A 25,685-nucleotide genomic window follows, 5' to 3' on the forward strand; every position below is an offset into this window, starting at 1 on the left:
TTATGTTCATTTGATTCCAAGCTTAATATCCGTGTCCGAGGTAGGATGACTTCTGCAGGGATTCAGTTTACAAATGTCCACCCCTCTCACAGTTTGGCAAAATATTTGCATTGGTGTTTTAACGTGAAATGCTCGCCGGTTAAAAAGGTTTATTCTGATAAAATTCCCAGCAAACTCAGGTTTTCTGGTGTCTGCTTCCAGGACTGAGTGCAGAGGGCAGGATGCTTCTTGCGGTTAGGTGTGAATGTGGTTAACCTCAAGAGATTTGTGGCTGCTGTTGTTTTGGAATACAGATGTTCAAACTCTTCATTTTGGGAAGTGCACAATTCTAGGTGGTTGGATTCTTCTGACGGCAGACTCAAACTTCTGGTGGGTAGATTCTGAGACAGAGCAAACAAAGTAAGCATTGACCACACAATTGCATTTCCTTTTTTTTATTTTATTTTTTATTTATTTCTTTTTTTGGTGTTGGTCACTGTGTGCTAAAGTGTAAACTGTTACTAGTGTTGATTGGCGAGCCAAAAGATGAATTCTGTTCTAAGCAACTAGAGACTGTGGCTGCATGCTTCTGTTTTGTTTTCGTTTAGTCGGTAGCGGTGTTGCAGGTGAGTTTTGAAGTGTGAATTCAGGGTGATAATTAAATGGTTCTCTTCCTTCTCCTCCAGTTGGGCGCCAAGAAAGGGCTTGGAGCTCAGAAGGTGAGCAGTCAGCGCTTCAATGAAATCGAGAGGCGCGCACAAGTGGCAGAGAAGCTGAGGGAGCAGCAGGCCGAGGAGACCAGGAAAGAATCCAGCGAGTCTTTGTGAGTGTTTATTCCTGACTCCTTTACACTGTGTGCAGGATTCTGTGGCTGCCTCGAAGTGATGGGTGCGAAACAAGGGGGTGCTTGGGCAATTGTGCAAAGACTTCACAGCGCCTCGTGAGGCGGGGCTTCAAAGACTGGTCAGGAGTGCGCCATAGTGCATGTTAGGAGAGTGCACGTTAACTAGCAGTTCTAATTGTGTTAGCTTAACTCAAGGCCCTAGTCAGGCAGCGCAACCCTTTGTATCCATTCACCTGGGGACAAACAGCCTATCTGTCCAGTCCCTCCATAACTGTGTCTCATACCCTACTCTCGTGTGTTGTACATGTACACGGTAGGTTGCACGTGTGTCTGGTGTGTTGGATGCATTTCTTTTTTGACAACACAGGTAATTGGTGGTGTCCATTGAGACTCCCTATGGACAGATGCGCAAGTTGTTGGGAAGACCCGGTCGCCTTCTCATTGTTCTTGCTCAGAGTAAATTTGTGCTGCTCTACTGATGATGCCTTATAATTTCCGTGGATATTCATAGATTGGTCGGGATTACTGGAAAATCTGTGGTGCTTTCACATGATTATTCATATAGGCCCTAATATGCAGTTTTGCGCCACTTAGGCCTGCAGAGTCCAAGAAGGTGTGATACTTGGGAACTGTAAATTGAAACTTGGCATGCATGATTTACCCAACACACTAAATTAGCGTCTTATGGGACTTCAAAGATCGTCTTATTTCTTTGGCTGCGATCATAATCTGCTTCCAGTTCTTTTTCGCTCCTATTGGGCCAAATTAATTACTCTGCTCCCCAGCAGCGGGAGCAAAGGCCACCCCACACAAAAGGAGCATTGATCGGCGACTCTGCTTGGGAAAGAAAAGAGTACAGAAAGAATCAACACCTGATAATTAGTCACACATCACCTGGGCTCGCCTTTGAATTTTGGTGGAAAGGGATCTGGCAGCAGTGTGAGGTAGGGGTGAATCAAGGCCTTCAGAGACGCTGTTTCCAGAGAAATGAGGAGCCATGTTAGATTGTTCCAGAATGCTGTGCAGGAGGGTTGGAGGAGTGATGTGGCATCCGAGGATTAGTCATGGGTGTTTGGTGTCTAGAACTTTCCGCCCCCACTCAGAAGCCCAACACAAGGGAGAGGTATTTGATAAGACTTTAGACTTGGCAGGTGACAACGGAAGAAGCCTGCCCAGCTGGAGAGAGAAGCCACCTGATTCTCGGCAAACATGCAATAAGGACAATGTAAACAGTTGACCTCTAGGACTAGGATGGGCTTCTCCAGGACCAGTGGCACTGGCCCCATTATGCCCTTCTGGAGACCAGTTGTGGGAAGACCTGAACACCCCTGCCTCTGGGTGCTCTGCAAGACAAACAGAAGCCCTTGGTGCCTGGCGAGTGTGGCCAGAAGGGGGTGCTTTCTGGTTAGTTGTAGAGTGGCTGCGCAGGATGCCTCCACCAGCAGGAGGGGGGCCAGGCAGAGAAGGCTGGCGCAGGGAACCAGTAAACCCAGCTTCCAGCAAAATGCTCCCTACCAGAGGCCGGAGAGCCCTCTTGAAAATACTCCTGGTACCTAGGCCTCGCCAAGAAGAATAAAGTAGGCCCAAAAGGGCCAGAGAAACTCATTTTGAAATATTTGTTCCTTTTAAAAGAAAGAAAACCCAAAACTTTAACCTATGGTGGTCTGCCCTGATTTCTTAAAACTACCTTGGGAGGTGCCAGGGCCTGGTCGTTGGTACAGCTCTACCTATTTAATTACTTATCTTTGCTGATTTAATTTTCGTGGGGTATGGACTTGAGTGGGACCACTCCCAAGCTAACTCTGAGCCCCGGGACCCCTTCTCCCCGAGCCTGACACAATTAGACAATCTCAGGGAACCCCATCCCCCTAGAACAGAAGAGAATCCTGGAGAATGGGGGCCAGGAGGCACGCAATACACCACCTTGGCTACTCGTGGGTGGTGAGGGTTTGGGGGGGGGAGACCACTCACGTTCTCCCCACCTGCAGCAGAACAATGCAGGCGAGAGCATGAACTGGAGACTGTATCTTCGCAGAACACAGTGGGTGTGTCACTCAGGAGCTGGCTAAATATGGTCACACCTGTGAGCCTGCTGGGTACGGGGGCTCCCAGTAGGAAAAAACAAATGAAAACACTTGGCTTCTAGGCAGAATACAGAGTGAAGCAGGCCACTCATTAGATATTTACTGCTCCCATGAACAGCGCCCCGTAATGCCCTATGAGCAGGGCTGGCCTTGGCGCTGGTGGCGCCCTGTGTGGCAGTGTTTGTTGGTGCCTCCACCAGTGACCACCTCCGCCACGGATTACCTCACTACCACCCTTTAGCAGAGCCCCATCAAGCCTCAATAACCACTCTCTCCAGTGCATGAGATTAGTTTTATAGCACCACTGACAGCAGTGTAGTGTCACAGCACTTCACATTGCACACACATTACACAGAGACAATTACTCATAGGTGAGTAAATTAGTGTATAAGAAATGTTCCCTAAGGCAGAGGACATCAAGGTGTAGGAGTTGCATGTCGTCCATACAGGTAGGTTGTATAGTTTAAGAGGGATCGGTCTGGAGAAGCACAAACTCAGAATTTGAAATGTAACCCCATGGATGGGGGTTCTCTTGAATAAGGGATTTCTAACCATATGAACCCTTCGTTGCAACCTTAGGATAATGAAAGACTGTAGAAAGATCTTAAGTCTCCAGTCTATACCTTGCAGTCTGCATGCAGCTCTTTGGCAGTTCATAGCTTACTGTCCTGTATTAGGATTTTAACATATAAACTGCAAGTAACAAAGGACTTCTCTGACAAAGACAGTAACCCACTGACCTGTTTGCATTATATGCTCCTTGTGATCTGCATGGTACACGTTCTTTGTGGCAGGCGTATTAACCCTCTGCGCTGCTGCATAACGTGAGAAAGGAAGCACAGGTGTGTATGTCTAGACACACGTCCAGTTCATGGTAAAGTCAACTGGTTAGAAACCGTGGTGCTGGTTGTACGCCCTCACTTGGATGTGGAGAGAAAGCTGGCACAACCATCCTAGATACCAGCATTAATACTTTTATACCTTTCAGAGTAACCTCCATGCGACTGGCCTATCAGGAGCTACAGATTGATCGTAAGAAGGAGGAGAAGAAACTCCAGACCCTGGAGGGGAAGAAACGTGAGCAGGCCGAGAGACTGGGCATGGGCCTCGTGGCCCGCAGGTAAAATACCTTTATCATCCAAACCGTTCTTGGCAAGTGGTTAGTACAAGTGACATAGTATCAAAGCTCTAATAGAAAGAGGGCCAAGGAGAGGAACATTCAGTGGTTGTTGACGAATACATCTAAGATGTAAAAGGGAGTCTGTGATTTTGCACTAGTTCACACTGTTTTTGAGGAGTTTGTAATTTAATGGGGTAGCTGCGTAAAGGGATGGTAGAGGTGTACAAGCCTTCAGTGTGAGCAGAGAGGTTTTGTTGCAGGAAAGCATGAGTCTTCAGAGGGTGAGATTTGTTGATTGACTGCAGGAAGAATAACCACTTGCTTTCTGTTGCTGTCAGTGACCTGTTTGCTTTAATAGTGTCAGATTTGTCTGTGACATGCACTCGTTTTTGGATTTCTGTTCTGTTTGATCACGGTGCTGGGTGGCTCCTGACGTCTCCTTACTTGGTCTCCTATATCACAACTCTTGTCTGTTAACTTCTCCATCTCATCTCTGCCCTCACTTGCTTCTAAGCTTGGTGTAACCTCTGGCCTACCTCCTCTTGTTTCTTAGCAAGGCATTCTGATTGCGTAGGCTTTCATGTTTCCTACTAATTCTTGTTCCCAACCCCTCGTGTCACTTAGCTTGGTGTCAACCTAATCTCCTCCTCGTGTTCCTTACTCTTTGACCCTCTAATCTCCTATCCCCGTTTCGTCCTGCGTTGTCACTCTTCTCTCTTAAACTTCATGTGCTCCAGCTCTGTCACTGATCTTGCCCCATCCCACCACTCTGGTCTGCTACACTTCATGTTTTACAATGCAGCTAATCTCCTACCATCAGCTGTCCTAGCTCTGCCACTCTAATCTCCCACGTCTGACGTGTTCTAGCTTTGTATGGCTCTGTCCTAGCAGTCCATCGGATCTCCTTCCCATTCTGTGCCTGAACTCTCACCCTCATTTCCTTGCTCATCTCGTTTCCTAGCTCTGTGTCACTCAAATCTCCTACCCCCACTTGTTTAACCGTCGCACTCACCACCTCCTGTATCATATCTGTATCTCTAATTCTCTTCTTGTTTTCTAGCTCCGTTTCGCATTCAGTGCTCTCGGAGATGCAGGTCATAGAACAGGAGACACCGGTGGCTGCAAAATCCTCTCGCTCGCAGCTTGACCTGTTTGAAGACTCCAGTTTCACCTCCGGACCTCCCAAGTATGACACTGCTCACCGGACCCAGTAAACTCATTGCCAAGTGACCCTGTATCACTTCTTATGTCATTCCAGCCGCTCTCCCCACCACCACCGCCGGGTCATTCTCCCTTACTTGATCCAGCATCCTCTCTTGTGCCTTTTACGCTCTCCCTCAGTCCCTCCTCACTGTTACTATTGCTGCCCTCCATGATCTACTCTTCACATCTTTCATATTGTTTCACTCCCCTACTGTCTTCCTTTTGCAGATGATTTACAAACCATACACCTCCTGAAAGTGAAGTAAGATACTGTGGTCTGTGTCGTGATGCCCAGTAACTTATACTCTTTTATGCCCAAACGCAGCTGTCAGTGTGGGAGGGTTTAGCGACATAAGGACGAAGGTGGATCTGAGTGTGCTGCACTCTGTGATAAAGACAGTGTGGTGTGAAGGTCTACTGTTGAAGCCAAGATGTAGCATGTTTTCAGAGAGACTGGGGGTACAGGAGGGTGAAGAATATGAATGTGTCAGGAACCGAGGCGGCCAGGCCGTTCGGGTTATGATTCCGATGTTCACCCTCTGACCTGGATCTCAGTCTGGGTGACTCGGAAGCTGCTGAGATTGCCTCGTGCGTCACCAGCAGGATGCAAGACGGAGATCCCACGCCGACTCTGCAGTGGGACTTAGATTTCCCAGATGTTGTGTCCAAAGAGATTTTGTCAGATCGTGTCCAGATTTTGGAGGGGACTGTATTAAAAAATACAATCTGCAGTAGTTACTGCTGGACTGGTCGGGTCAGTAGCAGGCTCTTCATTACCCATTCTCAGAGTGGCCTGTCCTCACGGATGCATCACTGCTGGGCTGCGGTGGCTGTCTGTGAGAGGTGGAGACTAGAGGCCTATGGTCTTTGTCAGAGACTCAACTTGTTGCAGTTGGGGGGGAGGGGAGAGGGCTCTGAAGACCCTCCTACCAACAAGACCACCACAATGTGGTACTGCAACAAACAAGTCAGGGTGGAGACTTGGACCTCTTCAAGTGACTGAACTGCCAAGTGATTTCTCTGGTGGTGAATCTCCTGGTGAGATATTTAAATGCCCGGGCTGACACACTCAGCCACAGGCACATAGCAGATCACGAATAGCATTGCACCCGGACATGGCACAGCCAGTCTTCCAGGAGTGGGAAGAACCCTGGCTTGAACTTTGCATCACCACCAAGAACGCTCAATTTCCGCACTTCTGCACGCTGGTATTTTTAAAGCAGCTCTTCTTACTCTACCCAGGTTTTACATCGGTGATGAATGAATCATAGTTACTGGGTTGGGAAGGATATGTGGGAGAGGTGTGGTGCATGGTGTCTTCCAGCAGTGGGGTGAACCCTGGCATGATCTGTTCATCACCACCAAGAACCAACAATTTCAACACTTTTGCACTCCCGAGTTCCCGAGACAGCACCCTCTTGAAGACTCATTCAGCCCAGAGTGAAGCTTATGTCTGTTGTATACATTCCTTTCCCTGTTATGAAGATAAGGGACGGCCGGGCCCAAGTCATCTTACTGGCTTGGGATTGGGCAGGGCAGCATGGTATCTGAAACTCCTGGGCTTGAGCATCTGTAGTCTGATAAAGCTGCCTCTTCCGGAGGACATTCTGTTCAGCAGCAGGGCAGGATCTTGCACCCGGATCTGCGCAAATGGCACCTCCGTGGGTAGAGATTGAATAGTGGCAGTTGATTTAATTTGATCGCCCTTCTGAGGTGATTGGTGTTAACTTGGCAACTAGATGCACTTCCACAAGCTCGGTGCATGTTGAGTGCTGGAACAAGTTTGTGGATTGATGCGGCATTTGCCCGTGGACCCATTACAGACCAAACTATTGGATGTTTTATTTGTTTATTTTTGTCCCAGTGAGAACCGTGTAATGTTAAAGGCCACTTGTTAGCTCTTTCATCTTTTTTTGTGTTTCCAGATCAGTCTTCTTTGTTGAAACCACCTGTTGTGATTTATATTTCTTAAACTCTTACAACACCTCAACAACTGCTGAAACCCTTTGTTGTGCCACCGGAGGACTTTAGTTTGATTCTTTCTTTTCTAATGTGCACCCCTTTTTGAGCCAATGCGCGGATGTCCACTATGCCTTCTGACCCTGAATATGATCTTTGTGGTTGTAATAAGGTCAGCTTGTTGCATGAGTGAATTGCAGGCACTCTTGGTCCATTCCTGGTACACTGTTTTGTCCTGACTAACTGGTATTGAGAACTTGAGTTGTATTTCTGCAGAAAGTATTAACTCTTTTCCTTGTCAGGGAAGCTTCACCCTTCTGGCATTCTATGCCTCGCCTCATTTCACAAAAGAGGCAAGACTTTGATCGTACCAGAGACCACTGGGTGATTGATCAGCAGATAAGGCAGAGCGAAAAAAGAACCATCTCCATGTAGATAATCTTCTGCATTAAAATATGGTACGCACTAACAAGAATCCTCTGAAGGGCTACAGATGCATTCCACTCACGCCAGGACTGCCATGACTGCATTGGTACATGGAGTGCCCATCCTGGATATCTATCTGGTTGCTATGCGGGCATCAGTGCACAAGTTCACGAACCACTTGTGTCTTGACAATTAGACCAGTACAGATGGGCATACAGGAGTTTTTTGGTCTGAGCCATTCCACAGACCCGCCATCTTGGGAGTTACTGCTTTGGTCTCTATTCAAAAGGTGAGGAATCTGCGGTTACAAGTGTCTATCAGAAGGACAAGTTACTGACCTTTTGGTTGTGCTCTTTCTGTTCTGTATCTAACCACAAAGGGATTGTAGGAGGCTGGCTCAGTTTATGGTGTACATCTGTGGTGTGCCACTCTATACTGAGTCCAGGCAGCCCTTAGTGATAGTGTATAGTTGTGCAGATAGCAGAAGCTCTCTAGGGGTAGCTGAGGGGAGTAGCTGAAATGTATCCAGGAGGAATGTAAAGCACTCTGCAATACCACAGTAGTCAGTCAGTAACTCACTCACAAGAAAGAACCACACAAGCATTGCAAAACTAAAGGATATTTTATTACAGCACTACTACTAAACTGACATTGCCATATCTTCCTTTGGAGATGTTTCACATTGTATATACACAAAATAACCAGCAGAAATAGCATAGAAATACACAGGGCCCTAGGGGAGGGCCAAACCATAAGCTAAAAAAGTGGAATGTGAGAGTGGAACTCCAGCCAAGGTAAGTGTAGTGGTTAGCTATGGGCTTGGGCCAGTTAGAAACACCAGGGTTAAGTACAGGAGGAGAAACCAGCAACCAGTAGTAAGTCAGTTACCCACCCAGTTGTCCCATAGGCTAACACAGGAAGCAGTTGTTCGAGTTTGTGGAATTCAGGACCCTTCCCAGCGGACTCAGAGGACACCAGCAGGCAAGAGGATGGATGGAGAGTGCCCCTACCCCAGGATACCCATAAGACATGAGTACCTACACTAGAGACTTGGTTGCAGAGGGAATAAGGAACTCTCTCAGAAGACTATGGATGCCTCGGATTGTCCAGCTACTGTCACGACCTTGGACCAGGCCGATGGAACCCAGGGATGTATTTCGTACATGGAGGACCTGCAAAGGAAGGGGACAGAGTCCAGCACCCACGGAGGTGACCAGGTGGTGCAAGTAGCAATGTGACCACCCTCCTGAAGATGAAGTTCCTTCAAGTCGGTGGAAGAAGTCCAGCTGTGGGGCCCAGGAGTTTGTGAAGATCCCAGGAGTTGCCTATGAGCTGTCCCTCGATGGTTGCTGGATTGCAGGAGGGTCATTGACTAGCCAGGTCACCACCAAGCACTGGCAAGTGCAAATGGAAGCAGTAGGGAAGTTTGCAAAGTTGTGGGGATCAGCAAGGTCCAGGAGATTCTACCCAGGAGGGGGAGTCAGAGCTGGCCCTCAGCAACCAGGAAGGCCAACAGAAGTCGATGGAGCCCCCACGAGTGACCCCCAGGTGCCGGACACAGGAAGACACAATGAGGTCTTACCAGCCCAGCTAACCAGAGGTCCCACTACGCAGGAGTTGAAGGACAGGAGCTGATCTTCGGTGTGCAGAGTGTCCTTGTGACCCTGGAGGATGCACAGCCTTGGATGTTGCAGAATTCCTTCAGGATCCGGCGAAACAGTGTTGTAGTGGGAGCCACCAGAAGCAGATTTGTTCAGTTCCAGGCAAAGACCAGCAGCAGTTCCAGGGGCAGAAGATGACTTGTAGAAAGGCCACTCTCTGCAGTAACCTACCTATCAGAGGTGATCATGGATGTCACCTGCCTGACATAACTAACTAGATGCTCCAATGGACCTCTGCACATCTTGTTTTCAAGATGGCAGAATCAAGTGGCCACCTGGCAGAGTTCTGGGTACCTCCCTAGGGAAGGCGCTGGACGGGGGTGGTCACTCCCCTGTCTTTGTGTGGTTTTGCGCCAGAGCAGGAACCAGGGGTTCCTGAACTGGTGCAAACTAGATTATGCAAGGAGGGCACCTAATGTGCCCTTCAGAGCACTCTGGTGGCGCTCACAGTCCACACCACCCCACCCCAGCCCTTAGACACCTAATACACATGGAGATGTGGTCACACCTCTACCTTGCAGGAAATCGTCTGTTCTGCTCCTCCGGCCTGAGTCTGGCTCATCAGCAGGAGGGCAGAATTGTGTCGGGTCAGCAGCAGTCTGGACCCCGTAAGGCTGCACAGCAGAACTGGGGGATCCCCTAGGGAACCCCCAGAGTACCTGGTGGTATGCAGCTAACACTGGAATCGGTGTAGTTGCATGATTTCAAAATGTTTGATACCAAACATGCCTAGGTTCAGAGTAGCCATTATGTACCTGGACCACTCGTGTTGACCAGTGTCCACTACATACCTCAAGATGGCTTACCCACACTTAGAGTCCAGGAATTGGCCTGAGGTCTGTAGGGGTACCCCGCTTATTCAGGGGTACCCTCACACTTGGAGACACGCGCCCTTCCTTTGGGATGAAGGGCCTACCAGAGGGGTAACTTATAATGTCTAAGTGCAGTGGTCAGGTTTGGTGGTGAAAGGGTGCCTGCAACCTTTCACGCAGGCTGCATTGGCAGGCCTGCAGTAACTGTTTGCATGGGCTCCTGTGGGTGGCGTAATACGTGCTGCAACCTATAGGTGACTCCTGGTCACCAAGGCCTTGAGTACCTAGGTACATAATACTAGGGACTTATAGGGGTGTACCAGTCTGCCAATTGTGGGTGTAAGAAGTAACGGAGAACTACATTTAGTGGAAAGAGCCCTGTCCCTGGGGTCCTCGTTAGCAGGATCCCAGTGAACTACAGTCCAAGCATGCTGACAGCAGGAAAAAAAAGTGGGATGTAACTATGCCAGAAAGATAGCACTTTTCTACAGGGATCTCTTTGAACAAGAGTTAGAACACCAGTGAAACTGTCTGAAGATGAATTGTACTACGTATCATTATATGCTGCTAAAAACAAAAAAAAACCTTGGCTGACTTTGATGCATCTGTATTCCTAAAACGTGCCTTGTGTAGTATACTTTGTTGCAGGTGTTTTTTCTTAGATGAGTCTGTAGGCCTAAAAACGAGCCTTCAACCTTGGGTAACTCTGTTTGTAGCACATGAGGCCGTAGATACATGCGCTCTGCATATTCCTGCCATCTAGTGTTGGGTTTGGACGTTTGCAAGTTTTTCTTCCAAGGAGTCTTTTGCGCTGTCCGATGTGCTTTGAGTCTTCTCTTACTGGAGAATGCGTGTGGCACCAACTCCATGTTAGATTGTTTCTCATAGTGGGTGAGAATGTGTAGGGAGTGTCAAGTGAATGGTGCACAGTGCGCATTTTGTGTTAGTTAACGGGAGAAGAGATCTGTGATGAAACGGGCTACAGCACTTCACGCAACTGACAGATGCCTGCGGTGTCAGTAGCATTGTCCATTTGTAGCGTGTGTGCTGTAGATACAGATGCTGTGCATAGACTGAAAAGCTGTATTCTCATAAAGCGGTGGCTGGCGTGTGTTCGCAGCAGTCTGGAATAAGTCCTTACCATCTCCTGTTGGCGGGCCGGTACGCCCACACAATAGTTGTTGGTACACGTGTCGTACGGACCAAGTGATAGCTTTGCAGATATCCAAAAAAGCCATTGTAGCACCTTTCTCACTGGCGGATTGTGCTCTGGGCGGGACATTTAAGACTTGGCTTTCTGGTTTTAGGTTTAGATGCACTTGACTGTCTCCTTGGCTATGCCAGTTTCAGGGGTGCAGAGGCCTTTGTGAGGCTTCACATAGTGGGAAACAGGTGGCTTGGGCTTAATGACACTGTTAGTACTCCCAGGGAGGGGCGCAGTCGTCCACGCTGTGGTTTCAAGCACGGGACCAGTTGATGATTCCAAGAACCGCAGAAGGAATCAGTCACTGCATCAGTATGAATTAGAAATCCAATTGACTGTGACCCATAAACACGACACTGAGCACTTCTGTGAGGAAATGTTTGTAGTACTGATCAGGCCTCAAGATTAGTTCAGGGGCAGAGTGCAGCACCAAACCCTCTTCGTTGCTGAATGATTCACTCAACGTAGCACTAATATATATGAGAGATACTTTACATTTTTTTTTTTAAATCCTAGTCTAGTGTATTAAATATGAACAGTAATCATAAACAATGCAAAAAGAAAAAATGCAGCAATACAGGTCGTGGTCAGTGAAAACAGCAAGAACGTTCCTAATGTTGTTAGTAAATCCTTAACACCCTAATATGCTGAAGCTGTTTCTAGGCGCTAGGCTAAATATTAACAGAAGCAGTAACCAAGTTTCTTAAGATGAACCACACAGCATACTTGTTTTCACTAGAAATATAGAAATTTAATAATGAGCAATCTTTGTGTGCTAATAATTAGATCTAAAACCCAATGCGTTTTGGGTGAAACCTCTAAGGGTAACTAAAAGTGGAATAAGCCTAATTACGACCGTTTCAGGGAGTCGGAAATTAAATAAGATCACCTTGAATAAGCGATATGTTTCTACATGTTTAGTAGCTTCTGCGACAGGACCGACTAACTGTAGTATATAGCTCATCAGGAGTATGGTGCATTCTGCTTAGTATTTACTTTGACAATACTCATTGACGCCATTTGTAGTGAGTAGTAATGTAGCTAGTGAGCTACTGTGATGCACGTTGGTACAGAGAGTACCTCTGTGTCACCTCCGTTATTTATTGTCTGGTAGATATTTCTTGCTATGGCTTGCTAGCGCACACCCTTACCTTCGAGGGTACAGCATAGCCCATTAGTCATTTCCACTCTTCTCCCAAGGTGACGGGTGTTTCACTTGGGTGGTGTTCAGTCACGTGGTTCTGTCTCGTTGCACTGTTTTTCAGAGCCAGTTCACCAAACCGTTCGGGTAGATAACTACCTTTCATGGAGCATGCCTCGAACCATGGAGAAACACATCTTATTCAGCGTGTCACTACTCGTTGCCGTTTCATTTATTTTCCTACTCCCTCCGAACTGTCCTAATTAGAACTTCTCTGTTTCCTATTCCATTTTTAGTTCCCCTTGACCAAGGGTTTCAACCCGACATGCATTGGATTTTGGATCTAATTATTAGCACAAGAAGATTGCCTCATTGTTACATTGTCACAATTTGATTCTAAAAGGGTGGGGCAACATTGGTGCTTGAATTATAAAAGCTGATATAATTTTACCAGAAACTGCTTGAAAGATTGAAAAGCACCAGTTTAATTTTGAGGAAGCGGTGGTTCGGAACCTGGGAACCGGATCACAGCTCTGTTAGTAGATTGGAAGCCCACGGGCCGTTTAGTTGTGCTCCGTTGGGTTGGTCCACCATTGTGGTCCAGCTATTTATGGAAGAAAAGGGTCATTTTGCCATGTTTTGTTGGTAGTTCAGAACTGCCCACTTGGCTGCAATAGCAACAACTGCTACGGTCCACTGGTGGCACTTAACTTGCTTGTCTTGGGTACCCAGCGTACTATATACTAGGGTTTTATAACCAGGTTAACCATGCCAATCAGGGCTTAGCCAATTGCACATACACTTTTGAGGGGCCAGAGCACATGCACTGGAGCCTGGACAGCAGGGCCCAGAGCTCTACTGAGTTGAAAAACCAGCATCATCAGTCTAAAATTATTGTTTGTTGGGGGGGGGGGGGGAGGTTGCTTTGCAGTTGTTGAATTTTTCTTACAAAAAGATGCACTTTACTACAGTATCCATCAAAAAAGTATTATTGAGGGCAGGTAACTTGTTCTTTCATGTTTACCAGCACTCCCCATTCCACTGGAGCGTTCCCACGTTTGTCCACAAGTGGTCCTCTCTATCAGTTTATTTTAGTTTCTCCCTCTCTTCCAGTTGTTTTCCATGATGTTTTATTTTTCTTTTCCTTTTTATTTGTTTGCCCTCTTGCTCACTGCCAGACACTCTAACTCAGGCTCACATACTTACTCACTCGCCTTCTTATGGGACCGATGTTTGTGCTTCTTTTGCTCCCCTGCACTGACATCCCTAGTGTCATTGCACCAGTGCGACTGTTCCATCTTGCCCGGGGATTAACTTTCCCACTTGAAAAAAACTCGTTTTCCCTTTCCGGGCACCTCTGCTCACTAACCTGAAATCAGCTTTCTGCTCTGTAGTAATGGTGCTGTTTTCCACCAGGTACAAGGATAACCCGTTCTCGCTGGGAGATGGATTCGGGTCTCGTTGGGACAATGAAGGCTCCTCATGGGGGGCCGTGGAGAAAGGGGAGGAGAAGGATACAGAAGTGACCATCTCCAGTATTCAGCCAGTAAGAGACCGGTAAGCACAATGAAGGGAGTTGATGTCAGACAAAGGATGACAAGGGGATTGTCATTTGGAAGTGGCTGGTCAGCGTGTGTGTGTGTTTTGTCCCCCCTCCTAACCCCCCCCCCCCTGAATTTTCCACAGTGCTTGTTGGATAAAGGGAGATTGCATAAGGTCTTATGTATGTTTCCTCTAAAACCTTGCACCTCAAACTCTAGCAGGTCATGTTGGGTTTCTGCTTGTTTGACCAAAGAGAGCTCTCAACTAGCGCTTTCCTGTGAATTCCTTAGCCAGTGAGGGATGCATTTGTCCTCAATGGAGCAAAGTTGTTTACTAAAAGTTCTTAGAACCTCAGAAACCACTTGTAGGTCTGCAGACTAGCTGTGATGCCTTATCCAGTTTGAACTCAAACCATTAAGTGATTTCACCCTCCGCTGAGTCTGAAGCGCCGCCCTGATCCATGAGGCTTTCTCAATTCACCCAGGAACAAGACCGCCTCAGTCTCTTTTTTTCCTTTAACAAAAAAAGGAATCCTCGTTTGTTTAATATACGTTATCTGTGTCCGTCCACTGCACCAATGAACTGAATCCACGTTATTGGTATCTGATTTTGTTTTGATAGATGTACTGGGCCGACCCTCGCGGACCCATCACCAAGGACATGAAGACGGCCACCGCAAGTTGCTCGTCTGTCTGGTGCAGCTAAAGTGAAAACACAACATGGCACAAAGCCTGTGGCCAAATCCCCTTGCATGAGCCAGTCTACACCAATTCAGGGACCCCCAGTCCCTGCTCTGGCACAAAACTGGACAAAGGAAAGTGGAGTGACTACTCCCTGTCCATCACCACCCCAGAGGTGGAGCCCAGAGCTCCTCCAGAGGGTCCCCGGATTTTTCCATCTTGGATTCCAAGATGGCAGGGAAATCCAACTTCTATTGCAAAATGTACTTGCCCGATCCGATTGATTCTGGTGCCTAAGTATATATAGATACCGGTTATATTTATAAATTGGCGTGGATCTCCTTGAGTCGTGTGTCCCATTTCTTGACTGTGTGTGTATTTGCAGGTGTCTAACACTCCTCTTTGATATGCCTAAGGCTGTTCGAACACACTACCCCCTAAAAGAGCACCTTGGGATTGCTAGAGCAAGCCCCTGTCCACTAGTACGGGGGCCCCCGGACTCTTTACATGGTATACCAAAATGAGGTAAGAGCCAGCTTCCTACAAGACTATGAATAACATTTGTCAGCACCAAGAATCGGACGAGATACCGCATGGTGTGTCTCTATTTTATTTATCCAGGGGATAATCTAGGGGTCCCAGAGGATGGCACACTACTTGCTGTGTTCCCCTGGGGACCCTCTTTTGTTCCCATGCCCTAGATACCAGGGGAACTATTTACTAGGAATTTACATGGGCGCCAAAGTTACTGCCAATTGAGGAACAATCGTTCAGTTGTAGGGAAAGAGATCTGGCACTGGGGACCTAGTTAGCAGGAACCCAGTGCACTCAGTCAAAATTGCATCAGGTACCAGTCAAAAAGTGGGGGTGATCATGTCAAAAAGGGCACTTTCATTCACCTCTGGGTTGCAAAAAGGCTCCCCTTTCGAGGGTCTCTAGTCCAAGATGAGTCGCTGCAGTGCAGTTTCAGGAGCACTGTCACAGGTACAAGTTATCGTGCCTTTGGTTTGTGAAGGTCATGTTGTCACAAGCAAGGGTCTCTTCTTATCCTTATGCAGGTTCATCAGATCTGAGGTTCTCGTGCTAGCGGGGCCCCTTAAATCCAGGATTTTGGGGTGTTAGTGGTGTGGAGGCTAGTGGCCAATGGGCTACTAGTGCCAGCAACTAACCAGTCCGAGGTCTCCACATCCAGTGGAGTGTGGCACTTTTTGCTATCCAGAATGCTGGTCTGCCCCTCCTCAGTTGCACAAACCAGATAGCCCCCATGAGAGGTGTGGCTAGCCTTCTAGGGTGTACGCCTCCTGGCTACATAATTTTCCTGCCTGCCCGGGTGCAGATGCTCCTGGGGGAGGACGACAGATTTGCCCTCTTCTGGGGGACAGCCTATTTGCCCATCAGATGCGGTGCAGCCGTTGAAGCTCACTGCCTTGATGTGCCACTTCACTAACCGTCCTGCCAGGGACAGAGGTGTCCCCTCGTTCCCAAAAACGCCTTTGTTTCGGATTCTTGGGTGTATTCACACCTCCTGGCATGGGGTCAGACTCCTGTCTTGGCGACAGTGGCTGTGGGCTGTCACATGTCACATTAAATCTGCCTTGGGCAACTAGTCGGGTTTAATAAGACAAAATGTTACATACCAAACATGATATATTTCAGTGGAGCCATAATAGAGATGGCAACCTCGAGATGCCAAGGTGCCAGCCAATGTTGTCCTCTGGCCCCCTGATCACTTATAGGTGCCCAGAATTGAAGGGGCTACTATAGGGACGTATAAGCTTGCACTTATAAGTTCACAGCTTTAATGTAATGCACCCGGCCTCCTGGGCTAAGGAGGCCTAACTTATGGGTGGCGGACATATGCTAAAAATAATGCATTGGCTTTGGCACTCACGGTGAGGGCAAAGTCGAGTGTGTTTGGGCCAAACCCAACCTTCACTGCTGCAAGCAGAGACCAGCCGCCAGGGGGCGGCCTTTGTAATGTATAATACCTAGTCTCATTCTAAAGTGTGTCTGTAGTAGTTTTATGCACAATCATGGAACATTTTACCTTCATATATATTTTTTTTCTTTTTAACTACAATTATATATCAAGGTAATTCTATGAATATGTAATATTTTGGAGGAAATGTTACAAAATAAAAAAAATACTCAAGTCATCTCGTGAGGAGTGGGAGGTTGCTGCGTTTCAGAAAGGTGTCTAGGCACTACCCCCACACTATTACAATCGTCACCCTCTGAAGCAACTGCACAGACTCTCTCTGCACCTAAACTGACTTAAGGGACATGCCTGTCCAGTGAACGGCAATACTCAGAAGCTAGCAAGAGAAAATTAGCATATTAGCTAAATTCAGCTGTTACATGTCTGGTCTCTGATTGGCCAGTGCTTTTTTCTTTTTGTTTTTATTTTAGTCTGGGTAGGCAGATCTGGCTTCTCTCAAAGGAGAGATGCCGACCCCTCTGCCCCCGGGCCCATTTGGCACCTGGACAGGCGGGTAAATTAGTAGTCTGAGAGGCGTGTGCACCTCGCAGGCCAGTCCCATCCTAAGGTGAGCTGCCTGATATGGATACAACTTTTGAAAGTCTGCCATGTTGGTGGTGGCAGAAAGGAGGAACTCTGGGACAGGGTTGTGCCCACTTCCCACAGGAAGTGGTCATATATGGGGCATATCGACCCCAGGGGCAAGTAGCCCATTGGCTACTCTCTTCACTCATCAAGACACCTCTAAATTCAGTATTTAGGGGAGCCCCTGGCACCAGGAAAGGAGATTCCTGCTGACCTACGAAGGAGGACATTCGAACCACAAAAGTAAAGATTGAGGAAAAAGTACATGGCCTGGACCTAGGCCTGCCAGCCTGTCTGCTGCTCCCTTCAATTTGTGCCAAAGTCATCTTGTTCTACAGCTGTTGTGCCTCCAAAAGCTTGGGAGGACTGCCTGCCTTCAACAAAGACCCAGGAACTCCTTCAGAGCTGCTTCCCTGCATCTTGCAGACACCCTGAGAGAACTGCGGGGACACCGGACTGTTGAAAATCAGACACCTGAAAGCACTACTGCACCTGTGCCGCCTAGCCCGAGCTGAAGTGGGCCAAGGGTGCCAGCATGCGGTTCTCCGGAGACAAAGCCCATCTTGGTCTTGCCCAATGTGGAATAATGGATGCCGTCTGCAGCCTCTGACCGCAGGCCTTCTCAACCACGAGTGCTCCCAGTGGAGAAAATCTGACGCCTCAAGAAACCTCTGCACTCATCGTCCCTGGCCCGTGGAGAAAACGACTTAAGGGTGGCCCCATGTCCCCGAGCATCGTGAGAGTTGAGCCCACTTGTTGGTTCAGCCCAACTAGCCTCCCAGTGCAAGCCTGTCGCCTCTTTTTATAACCAGACCGATCCCCATAGTCTAACATTGGGCACCTGACGCTGTACTACACCTGTCTCTGGCCTCCCTTGTGCCCGCCCGATGTGGCCTGTTGGTGTGGCTATGGACCTTGCCCTATACCTAGCTCAAGTCCAGGAGATTGGACCCGTAGGTCGCTGTACTGTACCTGTTTTTACTCCGTAGCATAACAAGTGCCTGTTTGCCGCAAGTGTGTTTTTCCATTGACTGCAGTAACGTTTTGCAGTATTTAATGCACTGATTTATTTTTGCTTAAAAAATTTATAACTCTGGTTATAGTCATCTGGTTGTCTTTGTTTTGCTGTCTGAAATTATATAAAAATCTGCATTTTTTTCATAAATTGTCAATCAGAAAAAGTACAGCCCTGCTATATACCAATTTAGAAGATGTCAAGGTGTTTGAGGAATAATTTAAGTGTGTGGATGGAAGGCCCTTGTTAACCATGACCAATCCCTTATTTCATAATATTTCAATTTAGTATCAGGCTCAATTTCTTCTGTTTTCCCAGAACCGTAATCATATTTGTGGTACATGATTTTATATGGGATGGTAGCTAATATGGTTTCTTGGATTGTTAAACAGTTAAGTAGTTCTCATTTGATTAAACATACCTTACATCAATACCCACATTGTGTACATGTTTACTAATTTTCTAAATCAACTGAGCCAATATTGGTGGCCGAACATTACCCAGTGATCCAAAAGATGGGGAATCGCCATTGATTTCCGAAACATGTTCAAGTTTGTATAATTTATCTTCCCCGAAGTAAGGAAAAGGATACAAAAGAAGCCCAAAAGGCTGTAACTCTCTTTGAGTGGCAAAGATTGTGTAGAGAAAAGTTGAACCATCCTCTACTTGAACATTGTGAGTTAGGATCAGTAGCTCAAAACAGTTATCATTAGGTTTAGCACTTTTTGTTTTTTTACTTCGTTATTTTCATCTTAAGGGACTAATTTGTTTTCGTTAGTGCATACATTTTAAAGTTGAATCTGACAAACAGTTCAAGAATCTGATCTTATATCTTTTTTTATTATTCTGCAAGCTGTTTTTGATTGCCTGTTACTTTTCTGCAGATAAGAACAAAGGTTTTTATTTATATTCAGTAATGTATTTTTTATAATTTTAATAATCCTTTTTATCCTTGTTTGTAACTTCTTATTATTTCGAATTTACAGGCCAGGATATTAATTAGTTGTTTCAAAATAAATCACAAAATCTGTGCTAAATATCAGTGGTTGAAATGGATTATCTTTTTCCTTGTCAGAAACTGGAATATCTCTTTGGCTAGATAGATGTACATTAGTATACTTATTTGTTTCTTTATTGACATTAGAATCTGCTGTCAAGTATTACAAAATGTATATTAACAGACTCAGAATGTTCCTGAACTGCTTATTGTTTACTTAACATTTAAACGAGTGAAGATAATGCAGGCTGGGTTGACATAGCCCTACTCTAATTTGCAGTGGTGGATTATTGTCTTCTGAAGTAGATAGTCTCATTACCCTCCAAAATAAAAGCATATTTAATTAATAATTCATCAGCTTTAAGTTACTTGTTTTTGAATATGTGAGATATTATTGTTACTTAAATTATGTAAATATTGGATTAAAGAAGACTCTGCAGTGCTAGAGTCTGGTAAAGAAGGACTTTAAATTCATATTACGTATTAAGTTGCCTTGATGGTGGTGGTGCTTTTAATGTGAAGATGGGAAGTCTTCATTAGTGATATTACTCGAGTCAGGTGCCATGATAAGATGATTGGTGTGTACCAAACTCTCCTCTTCACAGCAGTTGGATCTGTTTAGCTGAAAGCAGGGACTCTTGATGCAGCTGTAAAAGAATACAGAATTTAGAGGTAAACATACTAAACTGCAAAACAAAACTCCGTCACTCTGGTGTGAGTAGTCCCTGCATAACTTTTTTTCTGTACTGCATTGGTCTTCTTTATTCTTCTCTCTCCCCCTGTGATACATTTCTTCTGTTCATTTAAGCCCCCTGTTTACCTGCAGTGGTTTCACACATTTCTGTCTGTATATTTCCAGACCCACCAGCCGACGGAAGTTGGAGAGCAGCGCTTCTGTGGTGGAGTCCAACGAAGCGCGTCAGAAGTTTGCAAGTGCCAAAGCCATTTCTTCAGACATGTTCTTTGGACGGGAGTCTGATGCGGAGGTGAGTAGTGAAGAGGAAGCATAGATGATTGTTCGCCCTCGGCACTGCCTCATCTTTTGATAGACACTTCTAATCACAGATTATTCACCTTGGAATACTCCCCAGGTGCCAGATTTATCAGAATATTGTCCACATGCTTATAGGTGGTGCTGTGCGGCTTTGCGATGACTCCACACCAGCCTAGAAGTGACTGAGCAGAGTCGCATAAAAGCGTTCTCTGCACGCTGGCATATGTTTCTGTGTGTCTTTGTGCGCCATCAGTTGGGGATCCAGAGCTCTATACCTAGATTTGACAGTTTTCTGACAACTTCTAAAAGATTTTTAAACAAAAGTATTGGGGAGCAGTGTCCCTACCCACACTTATAGTTTTAAGCCATGGCGCATCTGGACCCACACAAGGTGTCTTTGGTGACACAGTGCCGGACACACCTCTTCAGACGTGCAATATGTGCCCTGATGCACTCAGAAGCGATCCGAGTCCGTGAGGTGAAGCTTTATGTTGTTGAACACAAAAGGTTGTCCCTCCCTTTGTTATAAGTCTTGTTTGATCTTAGGTGCAGTCATGGGCCCGTTTCCAAAGCGTTATTTAGCTGCTGAAGTTCACGCTCAAGCTTACAGTACGTCTAAGCGGAAGCACAAGAAAAAAAAGCTACATTGGCCCCATCTCACCACTCTGAAGATCAGGTCCAAGGTCGTCACAATTTCAGTCCCACCCAGTTGCGATCTCAGGCTACGGAATCCATTCCTCAGCTAGTCCCTATGCTCCCTTTATTTGCTGGGCTATCTTTGAGCCCAGCAGCAGAAGTAGGCCTTTTGAGAAGGCCATGCAGCAGATTTTCAGTGTGCTTCTGGCTCCCTCTGGTGTGTCGCCGCGCCCCGAGGAATGGCATGGGTCCGAAGTTGTGTTACCACCAGCAGGTCGGCCCAGTTTGTCCCTCTGGGACCCATTCCTGGGACCATACCAACTCTGGTAGATGTTTCTTCTCCAGCTCTAGAGGCACGCCAGTCCCAGCTACAAGGAAGCCACTGGGGCACCCCAAGATGTACATGATGGAAGGGGATGGCTTAATCCACCCTCACTCTACTGGTGATGGCTTATACATTGAATTACAGAATACCAGTAGACTTGATGCCTCGCCTGAGAGAAACCTCGAGTCCAAACATGGGCAGCCATTGGAAGAGGGTGCCTCATTTGGCCTTTATTATGCACAAAATGAAGTACTTCAAGCATGTGCAACACAAAAAGAAAATCTGCTTATATTGTTTTCACTGATTGTTGTGGATCTCAGTGATATTTTGTCAGTGTTTTCCAATCATTTTAAAATAAGCATTTAGTTAGCTATCCAGCCCCCAAAATAGACAACTGTTTTTTTTCAGTGTTTACACAGTTTTTTTTTGTAGTCCTTGTTTATAGCACACATTTAATGTAAAGCATCTGCAGTATATATTGTTCAGTGGACATATTTTGTTGTTTTAAGCATAGAAACTCAGTGTATTGCACTCACATTCACATCTGGTTTACAGTACTATTAATGTATTTAAAATGTAAGAGTGCTACATTCAAATGTTTTCATAAATTCCTGGACACAATTGGAGGTCATGTATTTACTCCTTACTGAATAATATGACATTATTGGGGTGGTCAACGCTGACATGAGCATACCACCCTGTGAAACATTTAACTTTTTGAGTTACACCAGATTAATTTGTATCCCTGCCATCTACAACACCTGAAACTTGATGCGTTAAGCATGTTAAGCCCTGCTTTCTGCATTCTTTGCCTAGCTACATTAAGGTGGAGCTGCTGTTGTGTTAACATTTTAGAGCTGCAAGTGTCCCACGGCAAACGTCTCACTTTAGGTTAGTCGTGGCCTTTTAACAGACATTTCATTGTATTCTGGGAGCTGGAATTTTGATGTTAACATTGTAACTATGGGCTAAAAAAACTCCAGCAGTAAATTTCGTTTGGGTAAAAATCCGGGATTAGCTGAAGATATCACACAACAGTGGGGAGCCTCACAGCTATGGATTGTTTTGGTATGTACCACTATCCCATGTGCATGCTAACGGCACTCTTCTAACTGGTTCCTCTCACTACACCTTGCATGGAATGCTTAAAACCTGGAGTGTTTGGCATTAGACCTGTTCCACTACTCGCTTTTTAAAAAGGGGGGCTGATGTAGAAAAGGGTTTTACCTGTGCTGTCTGTGGGTACATATGATACTACATTTTGGCCAAGGTTCCTATGAGTTAGCTATTTCATCCGTCAATGAAAGAATTAAAACTGCGAAAATGTCAAATATGATTTGAATGTTCCCAGATTCTCTACAGTGCATAAAATAATGCGTTCCGACCTAAAACATGCTTCTAAAACAGGCACCTTTAATCCAAGACCCAAGACTGGAGGGGAGAAAGGAAGAAGAAACAATATGTTCGATGGCATCTGTCGCTGTAGATACGCATGTTTTGCATAGCTCGCCATCTGGTGTTGGGTCGGAGTGTTACAAGTTGTTTTTCTTCGAAGAAGTCTTTCGAGTCACGGGACAGAGTGACTCCTCCTTTTGTCTCCATTGCGCATGGGCGTCGACTCCATCTTCGATTGTTTTTTTTCCGCCATCGGGTTCGGACGTGTTCCTGTCGCTCCGAGTTTCGGAACGGAAAAACAGCTAAATTTCGGAAGATTTTCGTTGGTATTGTTGCGTTCGGGATCGGCGTAGTTAGAATCAACACCGCATCGAAGAGCTCCGGAGCCCTTCGGGGTAGTTTTCGATCCCCCGTCGGGGCCTGCTCGGCCCGACCGCGTGTAGAAGAACGCCGATGGAACGGACCCCGTTCCGTTTCTGTCCCAAATGCCACAACAAATACCCCTATACAGACCAACACTTGGTCTGTAACCTGTGCCTGTCACCTGAGCACAGTGAAGACACTTGCGAGGCCTGTCGTGCGTTCCGGTCCCGAAAAACACTCCGAGACCGTCGAGCCAGAAGACTTCAAATGGCGTCCACGCCGACAGCCCACCGAGAGTTCGAGATACAAGAAGAGGAAGAAACCTTTTCGATACACGAATCGGACTCCGAGGAATTCGACGATCCACGAACCGTGAGTAAGACGTCGAAAACCACTCATAAGAAGATTGTCAAGGCCCAGGGGACGCCACTGCCACCAGGCCATGGCTCCACCCATAAATTCGGTGACCGACCGTCGGCACCGAAAAAGGCCCAAACAGTGCCGAGACCGTCCGACTCCGGTCGAGACACCGGCACGCAGCCTTCTCGGGACCGAGAAAGTGCTGGAGACATACATAGACACCGAGATAGCGGTGTAGACACGGCTCGACGCCGAGACAGCGGCACCGACTAAGATCGACGCCGAGATGTTTCGACTCCGAAAAAGAAAAAAGTCACCTCGGAGCCGAAAAAAGATGCAGACAGGGTTTCGGTGCCAAAACAACCTGCAACCGACCCAGTTTCAGGCTCTTATACAGAAGAGCAATCAATGACCTCCCAAATGCGAAAGCATAGGTTTGAGGAAGACCTGCAATCCACCGATGTAGACCATACGCAGAAACGTATTTTTATACAGCAGGGGACAGGAAAGATGAGCACCCTTCCCCCTATTAGGAGAAAGAGAAGACTGGAATTTCAAACTGACCAAAAGCCACAAACAAAAATGGTGAAAAAGGTTACTCCGCCACCCTCTCCTCCACCTATAATTCACGTCTCACCAGCACAAACTCCATCACATTCCCCGGCTCACACCACCATGAGCCAAGGTGACCAGGATCAGGACGCATGGGACTTATACGACGCCCCTGTGTCAGATAACAGTCCGGAGGCATACCCTACAAAGCCATCACCACCAGAAGACAGTACTGCATATTCTCAGGTGGTGGCTAGAGCAGCACAATTCCACAATGTAAGCCTCCACTCAGAACAAGTCGAGGATGACTTTCTATTCAACACCCTCTCCGCCACCCACAGCTCCTACCAAAGCCTGCCTATGCTCCCTGGTATGCTTCGGCACGCAAAAGACATCTTTAAGGAGCCGGTCAAAAGTAGGGCAATCACACCAAGGGTGGAAAAAAAGTATAAAGCGCCTCCTACAGACCCTATTTTCATCACTACACAGCTGCCACCAGATTCTGTCGTCGTAGGAGCAGCTAGGAAAAGGGCCAACTCCCACACATCTGGGGATGCACCACCCCCAGATAAGGAAAGCCGCAAGTTCGATGCAGCTGGAAAGAGAGTCGCAGCACAAGCTGCAAACCAGTGGCGCATCGCTAACTCTCAGGCACTACTTGCGCGCTATGACAGAGCCCATTGGGATGAGATGCAACATCTCATTGAACATCTACCCAAAGACCTACAAAAGAGGGCAAAGCAAGTGGTTGAGGAAGGACAGAACATTTCAAACAACCAGATACGCTCCTCCATGGATGCAGCAGACACAGCTGCAAGAACAATAAATACATCTGTGACCATCAGAAGGCATGCATGGCTACGAACGTCTGGGTTTAAACCAGAGATTCAGCAGGCAGTTCTCAATATGCCATTCAACGAAAAAGAACTGTTCGGTCCAGAAGTGGACACGGCGATTGAGAAACTTAAAAAAGACACGGACACTGCTAAAGCCATGGGCGCACTCTACTCCCCGCAGAGCAGAGGAAATTACAGCACCTTCCGCAAAACACCCTTTAGAGGGGGGTTTCGGGGTCAGGCCACACAAGCCAGTACCTCACAGGCAACAACATCCAATTACCAGGGACAGTACAGGGGAGGCTTTCGGGGCCAATATAGAGGAGGGCAATTCCCTAGGAATAGGGGAAAATTTTAAAGCCCCAAAACCCCTACAACTAAGCAGTGACTCACATGTCACTCACCCCCTCCACACAACACCAGTGGGGGGAAGAATAGGTCATTATTACAAAGCATGGGAGGAAATCACTACAGACACTTGGGTTCTAGCAATTATCCAAAATGGTTATTGCATAGAATTTCTACAATTCCCTCCAAACATACCACCGAGAGCACAAAATTTATCAAAACATCATTCCGAGCTCCTGGAGATAGAAGTTCAAGCACTATTGCAAAAGAATGCAATCGAGTTAGTACCAAACACACAAATAAACACAGGAGTTTATTCACTGTACTTCTTAATACCAAAGAAGGACAAAACGCTAAGACCAATCCTAGACCTAAGAATACTAAACACATACATCAAATCAGACCACTTTCACATGGTCACACTACAAGAAGTGTTACCATTGCTGAAACTACACGACTACATGACAACATTAGACCTCAAAGACGCGTATTTCCATATACCAATACATCCATCGCACAGGAAATACCTAAGGTTTGTATTCAAAGGAATACACTACCAATTCAAGGTACTGCCTTTCGGTTTAACAACCGCACCAAGAGTCTTTACCAAATGTCTAGTAGTAGTCGCTGCACACATCAGAAGGCA

The 25,685-nt window shown here is 46.6% G+C and overlaps 1 protein-coding gene across 2 annotated transcripts in view; it reads left to right on the forward strand.

Moving 5' to 3' along the window:
* Positions 1-25,685, forward strand: part of ARFGAP2 (ARF GTPase activating protein 2) — a 96,783-nt gene that overhangs the window by 53,094 nt on the left and 18,004 nt on the right. For both annotated transcript variants that reach the window (XM_069221675.1, XM_069221674.1), the window contains 5 exons: positions 666-802; positions 3,896-4,027; positions 5,088-5,213; positions 13,850-13,990; positions 20,090-20,216. In XM_069221675.1, the coding sequence (XP_069077776.1) occupies positions 666-802; positions 3,896-4,027; positions 5,088-5,213; positions 13,850-13,990; positions 20,090-20,216 (663 nt within the window). The remainder of the gene's footprint in view (positions 1-665; positions 803-3,895; positions 4,028-5,087; positions 5,214-13,849; positions 13,991-20,089; positions 20,217-25,685) is intronic.

This window comes from Pleurodeles waltl, chromosome 3_1 (genome assembly GCF_031143425.1).
Source record: "Pleurodeles waltl isolate 20211129_DDA chromosome 3_1, aPleWal1.hap1.20221129, whole genome shotgun sequence".
Lineage (NCBI taxonomy): Eukaryota > Metazoa > Chordata > Amphibia > Caudata > Salamandridae > Pleurodeles > Pleurodeles waltl.